Source organism: Miniopterus natalensis, chromosome 20 (assembly GCF_054644295.1).
Source record: "Miniopterus natalensis isolate mMinNat1 chromosome 20, mMinNat1.hap1, whole genome shotgun sequence".
Lineage (NCBI taxonomy): Eukaryota > Metazoa > Chordata > Mammalia > Chiroptera > Miniopteridae > Miniopterus > Miniopterus natalensis.
Genome location: NC_142100.1, coordinates 19284606 through 19295972, shown reverse-complemented (window position 1 = coordinate 19295972; position 11367 = coordinate 19284606). Strand labels below are relative to the sequence as shown.

The following is an 11367-nucleotide window of genomic DNA, read 5'->3' as shown; positions in this document are numbered from 1 at the left end:
GCCCAAAAATCCCTCCCGCGATATACCCGTGACGTGCAGTAAAGCAAAGCGCGACAAAAGCCAGGTAGGCCTGTGTGAGGCCACCACCCACCGGGCTCGGTTTTCATTTTGGGCCGGGCAGGGTCTGCACCGCTCTGCACGTGTCCTGAGCCCCTTGGGCAGAGCGCAGGCTGCTTTCCTGAGAGCTCGGTGCACTCCCAGGCCTCCCAGCCTTGGCCCATGGCCTGCTCTCTGCCTCAGCTGCCATCTCAAGGGCCACTTCTCCTGACGCCCTCCCCCACCCAGGGGGAGTTAGGGGCCCCTCCCTGGCTCACCGCAGGGTGACTTACCGCGCCCTGTCATCGTGGTCTGTTTACTTGTTAGCTCCCCGGCTTCCCACCAGACGAAGAGCTACCAGAGGGCTGGAGTCTGAAATTGCTCCCCTTTGGATCTTGGCCTGTCCAGCCCAAGTTGGCAAAATGAGCCGATTAGGAAAGAAAACAGGCAGGTGTGGCCCTCATGGAATTTGCAGCCCAACTCCCCAGAGAGGCTCCTGGTTGCAGCTGAGAGGAGGGACGCCCTGTGCACCCAGAGAAACCGTCTGTTGCAAAAGAGGGACTCGTGTTTGCGAAGCTCAGGAAGGTTCTCTCCCCCCACTCCCTTCCTGAGCTCTAAGAAGCGGTTACCATCCTTTGCATCTGATTACTCCCTTCCAGGGCGGGGTCCCCTATCACCCCCACTCTCCATCAACCATGGCGTAATGCTGTGGCCTTTCTCAGCTTGGGCCCCTCAACCGTTGCTCCCCAGAAAATTTCCTTGTGGTTCTTGGTGTTTGCATGGTTACCATAATCCAAGAGTGATCTCAGCCTCCGCGGGCCCCTATGTCCCATTGCCACCCAGTCCAGTCAACAGTGTCACCAAAGCTGTCACAAACGAGGAGGTGTGGGCCATCACGTGGCCCCATCTGAGTAACCACATTCTCGCTTCCTTCTTTCGCACACGGCCGTTGGGCGTTGGCAGGGTCCAGGACCACGGCGGGGGTTGCCACAGCAGTGCCCTGCAGTGTGGGCTGGGTCGTTGTCCCTGAAACAGAGAAGCCGCTTCTCCTGGGCCCACGAAGCAGCTGTCCCATGCTCTGCTGAGCACGGTAAGTGCCAGCTTGCAAAACCACAGGGAGTTTCTGGGGGTGCCCAAGGGACCAGTGGTCCTGCTGATGGCTGAGGGCAGGCCCTGAGCTGCAGCCCCTGGGGAGGGCAAATCAAAGATCTGGGGGTTTGGGACCAAGGTCTGCCTGGAGTCCCTGGCCCCATTCTGCCGTCTCTTTTGGATCCTGCTCCCCTCCACTGCCATCCTGCCCTTGCAGGCAGGTTGGCCAGAAGTTCCTGGCTTGGGAGCTTTCTGAATTTGAAAAATTGGAGAAATCGGGAGCATTTTCCTAAAAATCACCCTGCCCCTCCTTTCACGGGTGGGACACCGGGGCCCAGAGAGGTGAAGGGATTTGTTCAGGAGCAGAGCTGGGGTCGGGTCTGGGCGATTCCTAGGAGCCGGTGCAGGGATGGTCCATAAAAATATTGTTTCCAAAGCTGTGTTCTTCATGGTTTTTTATAAGACTGAGGCAATGCTGTGTGCTCATAGCAAATTATTAAAGTATTAGAATTAGGGTACTATTGCCAGCAAAAGAAAATAATAATGAGAGTACTCTTACTAATTTGTATTTGGGGGGCTTCAGGGGCAAAAAGAATGGGGAGCTGGTGGCCAAACGGGCCCCTATACACAATTGCACATGTGCACACACACATGTGCACATAGGCTCACACGCGCACACACATGCACCGTAGACGGGTCAGGGCTCTGGTTGCTGGAATTCTCTTTCTTCCCTCTCCTATATCTGAGTTCCCTGGGCCAGGCCTCTCAAGGTCACTGGGCAGGGGTTCAGGAGGTGACTCCCCGGGCCTGGGCCCCAGAGGGGCTTTCTCCGGGGGCTGCCTGGCTGGCCACACCTTAAATGGCAGACGCCTCCCTCCCCGGGCTTGGCCAGCAGCTCTGGGAAAGCAGAACCCGGATCCGGGAAGGGGCTGGGCTGCCAGGCCCAGCACCTCACGGGAACCTCGGCCAGGTGGGAGCAGGGCCTTCAGAGGGGCTGGGAATCATCTCAGAACACTGTGTCCCCTTTTTAGAGACGAGAAAACTGAGGTGCAGAGGGGACAAGCAGGTACTTCTGGTTGGGCCCCAGTGTGCTAATAACTCATGTTTAGCTCTTAGGCCAGTGCCTGGCACGCTGTCTACACTTGGTATATGTGATTTGCAAACCAGAGGCCGAGGCTGTGCACTGCACCCAGGGCTTGCTGTGGAGAGATTTCCAGGGCTTCCTGTCCTGCCCCTCTCTGACTGACAATATCAGAGGTGTGTCAAAGCTGTCCCAGGGTTGGGAACTTTCAGGGACATGGCCCTAAATGCAGAATAACAATGCCAACAGCTGACCTTTATTGAGCACTTACTATGTGCTAAACATGTAACCTGGGTGGGCTCACTTCAACCCACAACCCCACGAGGTGTAGGTGCTACTATTGTCCCTGCGTTCCAGCCAGAAATCTGGCTCAGAGAGGTGAGTTCAGTTGCCCAAGGTCACACAGCTTATAAACGACAGGGCTTGGTCTGGATCTGGTTTGATACTGGACTTGATACCAAGGTGGACCAGGCCCTGTCCTGTCTGCTGGGACTTAGACCTGCACTGGGATTCGGGGTGTGTGAGGGTCAAGGGGGTCACCTGGGCCTCAGTTTGACTACTTGTGGGTTTGGAGCCTTCCCTTCTCTTGTGGCTGCTCAGCCCACACCCTGAGATGCTCAGTCTTGTGGATCCTAAGATTCTAAGAGTTTGAATGTTGGGACTCGCGGGGCCCAAGATTCTGAATGGGAGGTCCCAGGTTTCTTGGAAGCCCAGGGTGGCCCAGTGTGGTCTCTGGAGCTGGGGTGTTGGCCCCCTAGCTGACTGCCTGCCCCGTCCCAGCCCAGGTAGGGCTCGGGGCAGAAGCAACTTGGTTTTAGCTTGAAAGGCAGGAAACAGGCAGTGTCTGACCTCTTCCACTAGGTAAGCAGAAAACAGGGTGTCACAGCTTGACAGAGAGGGACAAACCTCTCTCCGAGCCCCGCCCAGCCCCCCTCCTCTGGGAAGTGGCTGTTTTCCTGCCATCTGAGGGGAGAGGAGGTGAAAGGTGGGCCCTGGAGGAAATGACGTCCTGCTCTGTGCCTTGTTTTCCTAACCTGTATAATGGGCACCTCACAGCCAGTGTGAAGATGAGTGAGGTCCCTCCTATGATGGGATGATCCATCCACAGTGAGGGCTTTATAATACATCTTTCATTACAGTACATTTATTTTAGCAAATATTAGTTATTGTCCCACCTTTCGCACACTCTGCTCCTCTCCTTGCTACCTGTGTGGCCTCTCGGAGTCACAGGACCTCTGGAAGCCGGGTTTTCTTCCTATTAAATGGGCTGGTGCCTGCCCAACCTTGGCCTGGCATGAGGCTGCTGTGTCCATGGGATGGCAGGCACCAGGCTGGGGTGACCAGCTGCCCCAGCTTGCCTGGGACTGAAGGGTATGGGGACCAGGGACTTTTAGTGCTAACATCGGGGATATCCAGGACAAGCTGGTGGCCCTAGATGGGCCTGGACAGGGAGATATGGGCTTCCTTGTGAGCTCGTCTTTATCCCAACACACGGTCTCTGCTCTCACACAGGACCCTGTGGCTTCCCTAAATGTACACAGGGGAGGCAGGGAGGTTGCCATTTCTATACCCTCATTGGGGTGCGCCTTTCCTCTGCCCACAGCCCCGAAGAGAGCCCCCCAAATAAAATGCCCCCTGCTGGATGCCAGCATTGGGGACCTTCCCTGCAGTATCTCATTCCATTCTCACAACCATTCTTTGAAGCAATACTACCTATTTTACAGATGAGGAAACTGAGGCCCAGAGAGGGTGAAGTGACCTGTTCAAGGTCACACAGCTCCTAAGTGGTCTCCCCTCCTCATACAGGGGACTGTGGGGATGGGTGCAGGGGTGAGGGCCCACCTTGGGAATAGGCCCCTGGCCCCCTCCATGGTATCCTCCCAGCCCCCAGGCTGCAGAAAGTGGGGCCCAGACTCATCAACAGGTGGGTTGGGCCTGGACTTTTTGCCCCTCCCTCTCTTCAGGAAGTGGCTGAGGGCTTCGCCTTCCAGGAACCAAAAGCTGCCCAAGCGTGGGGGCAGGGTTGGTGTGTGAGTCTTTTCATAATTATGAAATGTGGCTCTGTGCTGGTGGCTTCTTCTTAAATTTCTCTGCCCCCCCCGGGAAAGTGGAGCCAAGGTTAGGCCGTATACCCTTCCCCCAAGTAGGAACTCCACCCCATGCGCAGAGAAACTCTGCCTCCGGAAGGCAGGTTAGGGGGCAAAGAACGTGCATGGATGTGTGTGACACATTTATTGAGCACCTACTGTGAGCCTGGAGCTTCTGAATCCATCATCTCACTGCGTTCTCTCAACAGCCCTCTGAGATGGGGACTGTTTCTTACTCCCATTTTACAGATGAGAACACTGAGGCTCAGAAAGGCAAAGGTCTGTGTCAAGGTCATGCGGTTTATAAGAGCCAGAGCCAGGACTCAAACATCTTTTTGTCTGACCCTCAGTCCTGTGCCCTGCATGGTACCCAGTACATATGGGGCTGACCTTTCTCGGGGATGTGGCCTTCAAGGGCCTCTCACTCCTATCCCGCCCTCCCTCTCCCAGCTTGTCCCCCAGCCCCAGCTACAAACGCAGCAAGCTGAGCTCTCGCCCAGGCCTTTGCTCCCTCTGCCCCCACAGCTACCTTAGGTCTCTCTGCAAAGCCCCCCTGAATCCTCACTCGCTCCAACTCTGATCTCTGCCACTCGCCAGCTGTGTGTCTTCGGGCAAATCGCTTCACCTCTCTGAGCCTCATTTCCCCTTGGTAAAGTGAGGATATTGGGAGGGCCAGGATGTGCCTGATGCAAACAGCATAAAGTCTGGTTTAAGATCTGATCTGATCTGATCAGACTGACGTATGGGAAACCAACACAATTCTCAGCAGTGGGTGAAGGAAGTCGGATGGAGGCTGGGAGCTGAGGGGCCTGTGAGTCAGTTTGTCACTCAAGGAGGGACAGCCACACGGCCAGCTGTGACTGCACGGAATCGCGGCCAAGGGTGCTCCGTCCTGATGTCCCTCTGTCCATGTCTCCCTCCAGGTGCCATGCCTCTGCAACTCCTGCTGCTGCTGCTCCTGCTGGGTCCTGGCAGCAGCCTCGGGCTGTGGGGGAGCTGGGAGGATGGGGCCAAGGGGGCCCCCAGCCACCTGCTGGCCCGGGGCCGGAGACAGGCGCCCCTGGAAGAAGACTTCTATGCAAATGATGAGGACAATGAGTATGATGGCACCGACCCTCCAGAGGAGCTGAGCAACAGCACAGGGGCCGGGACCCAGAGCCCCAAGCCGCAGGCTGTGATGGGAACACTGCAGCAGAGAGATTCTGCGGGGCCTGGTGCTCCCACGCCAGCCACTCTGGAGGTGACCACAGGGGACTCTGCTGGCCCGGACACAGGAGGGGCAACCATTGGGACTCTCGGCACGGAACTGGCCACACCGGGGATTCCCGTCACACTGGTCCCTCTGACCAAAGAACTGGTCACTACAATCCCTCCCACCACGGAGGCTCCATCCACAGAGGGGGCTCTGTCCACAGAGCAGGCCACCACGGAGGCAATGACCATGCAACCTGCATCCACGGAGGACCCGTCCACAATCCAAGCAGACACAGAAGCCCTGTCCACAAGCCCAGCAGCCATGGAAGCCCCACCCACAAGCCCAGCAGCCACGGAGGCCCCATCCACAAGCCCAGCAGCCACGGAGGCCCCATCCACAAGCGCAGCAGCCACAGAGGCCCAGCCTGTGAAATCCATTGTCATAGAGGCCCTGTCCACGGAACCAGCAGCCACGGAGGCCCCTTCCACAGAGCCCAGGACCACAGAGACCCTGTTTAAGGATCCAGCCACCACAGAGGCCCTGTCCACAGGACCTGCTACCACAAGGGGTCTAACCACAGCCCTTCCTGTGCCCTCTGACCCTCACAGGGGCACCACCATGGCTGTCAGCAATTCGTCGGATGCCTTCATCAAACAATGGAAAAACAGCCAGGGACTCTCCCCCCGGAGCTCCGCGTCCCCCAGCCCCATGGGGGCCCTGGATTACATGCCGGTGAGGCACTGCCTGCTGGCCATCTTCCTCCTGGCGCTGGTGGCCACCACCTTCCTCGTGTGCACCGTGGTGCTGGCCGTCCGCCTTTCCCGCAGGAAGCACATGTACCCCGTGCGCAGCTACTCGCCCACCGAGATGGTCTGCATCTCGGCCCTGCTGCCCGACGGCGGGGACGGGCCCGCGGCCACAGCCAACGGGAGCCTGCCCGCCACCAAGAGGCCAGGCCTAAAGGAAGGGTCAGGGGGGGATCATGACGGGGACGACCTCACCCTGCACAGCTTCCTCCCTTAGCTCCCCCTGCCCAGGCCCCTGGCTCGGCCCCCGCCTCCATCCCTCCGTGGCCCTCCTGGCCACCACCGAGCACCAGGCTCCAGGCCGCCTGTCTGGACGGTGTCGAAGCCCCCTGGGGGTAGGGCTCTTTCCTGCCGCTACCCCACTGGGGGCAGCTTGAACTTTCTTAGCTACCGCTCCCGGGAGCCCAGGGTGAGGTCTTGCCTGTGAGGGCTGGGGCAAGTTTGGGGAGCCCAAGGCTACCCCATCTTTGAGACTGTGTGGACCAACAAGCTTCCTTCTGGTGACAGAGCAACCCCCGTCCTGTCCTCTCTTGCCTTCCCCGTGTCCAAGGTGCGGGGTGGGCTCCGCCTGGTTCGCCCAGGCACCCTGCTGCCCAGCCCAGGCCCGTGCGGTGCAGGCACTCGGTGACTATTTGACGAGCAAATGCTGGCTGGATGCTTCGAGGCATCAAGGTGCCTCCTTCAGGTGGGGAGTTGGTCCTTTGCCGGTCACCCCAGTCCCTCCCTCCTCAGGAAGCCCCCAGCACGAGCCGTTGGGTTGACTTCAGTATTGTGTCTTGGACACTGGGGGCATCTTGGTAAATATCCCTGAGCGGTTGGGAAAGATTTCAGGCTGTTTGGGGGTAAAGGGAAGGACCACTTTGTTCAACCCCCCCATGGCCCAGCCCTGGCCTACAGAATTGGGTTCCCCCCAAATCTCAGACAAGTCCGAACATCAATGCCAGCCTCCCCAGAAGCCCACCGCGACCTCTCTGTTCCAGTTGGGGCCTGTCTCCCATTAACACCCAGTACCCACCCGCTCCTCGCGCGGACTCGTATGGCATTTGTACAGCTCCTAGGAGTACCGACTAGCTGTCATTTCAAGTTCTGGGCCAGCAGACTTTTTCTTAAAGGGCCAGGGAGTAAATATTTTACATTTTGCAGGCCACTTGGTCCCTGTTGCAAGTTCTCAACTCTGTTATCATAACATGAATGCAGCGATTGATAATATGTCATGAATAAATGGGTTTGACTGAGTTCTAATAAAACTTTATTTATAAACTGGAGGCAGGCTGGATTTGGCTCTGTAAGTTTGTTGACCCCTGGTCTAAGCATATCGTGACCACAGGTCCCAGTTTGTCTGAGACCCTCCTGATTTTAGCCCTGGAAGTCCCATTTCAGGATAGTTGGCTTCCCTATTTAAGTGACACTTAACCACATGCGCTCATTACTGCTTGTGAGCCCACCTTGCCCCTGAGGGTCAGATCAGAAGGCAGGGGCTTCCTGAGGTGAAGCATCTGGCCAACTGACAGTGGCTGAGCTGGGATTCAAACTCTTGCTCTGCCCCCTGATGCCTTTCAGTCATTTTCCTGAAGAGAGTAGAGACCTGCTGCTTGAAGTGCACGCTGTTCTACCTTCTAGAAGAGGAATGAAATTCATCTCAGGGGAGACTTTTTTGCATCTAGAAAAATACCTCCAGTGGCCTCTTTGGAAGCAAAGGACCCCTCTGCTTCAGGCCATAAGCTGCAAAGAGAGATTTCAAAGAGAGACTTGGGTTTGGAGGTACTGGATGCAGCTCAGGGGAGGGCCCGGAGGGAGAGGAGGGGTCGGGGAAAGGCAGGAGGGAACGTGGCAGGCTATAGAATCCGGGAGAAGTGGAGAAGTGCCCACCCCTCCCCCGAACCTCTAGGACGAGTATGACGCACAGGGAAGGTGTGTCCTAGGCGCTTTGGTGGGGGAGGGTAGTCCACTGTGGTCTGGGGCAGCCAGCCCTGGAGGAGGGCTGATGCGTTAGGAGCAACATACCACTCGCTTCCACCTAGAGAGTGATCTGAAAAATCAGCTGGGGGACTCCCCATCATGAAGTTGGGGACCCAGAAGCTAAAAGACTTGGGAGACATCTGAGAAGTTCTCCCATGGTCTTGTTACCTCGTTTTTCTGGGCAGGGAGCAGGTCTCCCTTTCTCGGAGGGGTCCTGGAGTGCCCCGGTTTTCTATTTCTTGCAGGTGCAGGGTTTAAGGCAGTCGGTGATGATGGGTGCTTAAAGCAGCCACCAGGGGGCGCCCAGTACCAGCTCTTAGAGCCATTGGCAGCCTGAATCTTCCTTCCATCCAGCGTCTGAGGATGAGGGAGAAAGGACTGTGTAGCCAGGACCCAGCTCCAAACCCAGTGGGGTGCTGATGAATGTTCAACAACTGGCTCCTTGGGTGGACTGGTACCCAAGCCATGATTTGAGGTGCTTGCCAATTTCCTTGGTGTAAATACTTCCATGGACGATTTTTGAGCAACCAACCATTCATACAGCAGATGATACCACACATGAAATCATCTCAGGAGCATAGATAATAGTAGGATGTAGTAAAATAATCAGGAAGTGATGATTTTAGAGCGTTGAGGGCCTTGGTTTTTAATGTAATATAATTTAACATATGCAACAGCTGGCTCACAAAATTCTGAAAATTTGACAATTGGCTATCAGAGGCTGACTCCTGCACACCACTGTGCCCTTTCTCCTGCCCTGACCCCCCACTGTCCTTGAACATCAGCGTCCGAACTGCCCAGTTCATCCACTCAGCAAATACAGCCTGAGCACGGACATCTGCAACGTCTGCTCGAGTCCCCTCGAACACCTTGTGAAGGAGGAACTAGCATTCTCCCCATTTTATAGAAGAGAAAACTGAGGCTCAGAGGAAGTCACCTGCCCCAGGTCATGCATGATGACCTGGGATTGGAACCCAGGCCTGAATCAGAAAGCCATGTTCTTAAAAAATAAAATAAAATAAATCCATGTTCTTACCACTATGTCATACTGTCCTTGAGATCACAATGGGGTTTTAGGGGAATCCCACGTCCCAAATTCTCACCCCTGCTGACCAGCCCTGGCGCCTAGAAGTCCCCATTGGTCACCTTTTGCAGCTCCTGACTGCTGAAGGACAACATTGGCACTTGGAAGGGTGACAAAGTTGAACCCAGCCCTCCCTCCTTGCAAGGAAACAACAAAACTGGGGCCTAGGACAAAGAGAAGATGGCTGGGGACAAGAAGCTGGCATTTATTGGGCAGTGGCTTCATGCCCAGCCCCAAGCTGAACAGTTTATCTCTTTTATCTTATTTAGGCCTCACAACAACCCTGCGCCCTTGGTGCAATAATCACCCCATTCTACTGCAGGGAAAACTGAGGTTCAGAAAGCTGGACCACTTGTTCCATCAGGATACATTGCTAAGAAACTAGACTCTGCTGACTTCAGCCCTGGTGACTGGGAAGGAAGGCGGGTAGACAGGAAATGGGGGGGGGGCATGTTGGTTTACTCCAGGTCCCTTTTGTCTTATGAGCTCTGGCTGCCAGCCCTGCGGGTGGTTCATTCAGCAGCTGATCTGGTCAGAGGTTCCCCAAACTCACCCTCCATATCCCACCTCTGCTGACACAGCCAAGCCCCGTAACTCGATGGTTATAGCATGTCCGCTCTGTGCCAGGCCCCCTGACAGGTCCTGGGATGCCAGGTGACCGGGAATCAAACCTGTGACCCTTCAGTCCACGGGCCAACACTCTAACCACTGAGCAACACCAGCCAGGGCTGATATATTCATTTTTGCTCTACACGGTTAGGGACCTCTGTCCCCCACGTTCACTCTTTCCTTGTCACTGCACAGTGCCTGGCACACAGGACGGGTTCAGGAAACATTTACTGAATGAGCACATCTGCTAGGGGGGCTTTGCGAGGGTGTGAGGAGGGAGGCACGGCACAGGGACTGACAATACAAGTGCCAGGGGCCGAGATCAAGAGAACCTCAGGTTTAAGGCTTGGAGTCCGGCAGGTGGTTCAAATCCCCACTCCACTTACTAGCTGCAGGGCGTTGGGCGTCTCGCTCACCTCTGGGAGCCTCAGCTTCCACGCCTGTGAAATGGGAAGACGCTCGCTCCTCCTGGGGCTGTGGGAGGGTGACAGGGGCAGGGACGTGGCTGGCACACTGTAGGTGCCCAGTTAGCGCCCACCCTGGGAGAGACAGCCCCCGGCTGCGGGGCAGGCGTGGGCCACCTGAGGAGCACCATGGAGCCTCCACATCCCCCCAGCCTCGAAGCCCTGCCCCTGTGGTTTGGGGAGCCAGCCCCAGCCCCGCTGAGCTCTCCGCCTTTTGGCCTAAAATTAGCTCACAAATTCCTTGGCTGCCTGGCTGGTGCTTCCAACCGACAATTCAAACCAGATGTTTCCAGCTGTTGGGGCCCACCCCCCCTGGCCAGCACCCGCGTGCGTGTGTCCTGGCTCAGGGAGGCGGGACTCAGCCAGAGGAGATCAACCCGCTGTGCACATGCAGGATCCCTGGCTGCGTGGCGGGTGCTGGGAGCTGGGGGGACTGGATGGGTGGGGGGAGGGGGGAGGCAAGCCCCAGACCTGCATGCACACTCCCCCTAGGATAGGGGGCGCCCCTTGCTGACCCGCCCATTGTTGGGTGGGGGCTGGGGTAGCTAATTGCTCTACCCTTCCATCCAGCAACCTTATGGAGCGCCTGCTGTATGCCAGGCCTTTGTGTTTGCTCTTGTCCCAGTGGTGTGTAGTCTCAGGCCCACATGCCATTTGTGTTGCTGTTATTGTTATTATTATTATTAATTATTTAGTGCCAGGTGCCAAGGCTCATTGCCTTCTCACAGTAACCCAGGGATGGGATGTTATTATTACCTCCCATTTTACAGATGAGGAAACTGAGGCCCAGAGTGGTTGAGTCACTTAGCCCAAGATCACCCAGGGTTCCCCAAAGAGCAGGTGATCTTGGCTTCTCCTGGGTGGGTTTTACCTCCTTGCCGTCACCCCCACGCGGCCTTGTCTCTTGTGGCAGGTGGAGCTGGATGCCGCGAAGACCCTCGCTGTGGGGTGGGCCCT

General features: G+C 56.6%; 1 protein-coding gene across 1 annotated transcript; it reads left to right on the top strand.

Moving 5' to 3' along the window:
* Positions 1-1052: 1052 nt before the first annotated feature.
* Positions 1053-6511, top strand: SELPLG (selectin P ligand). Its single transcript, XM_087828439.1, has 2 exons — positions 1053-1126; positions 5217-6511. The coding sequence occupies exon 2, from the start codon at positions 5222-5224 to the stop codon at positions 6509-6511; it is 1290 nt and encodes a 429-aa protein (XP_087684565.1). The 5' UTR covers positions 1053-1126; positions 5217-5221.
* Positions 6512-11367: the final 4856 nt, after the last annotated feature.

Coding starts and splice junctions, on each gene's coding strand:
- SELPLG (XM_087828439.1), top strand. CDS start 5,222: ATGCCTCTGCAACTCCTGCTGCTGCTGCTCCTGCTGGGTCCTGGCAGC.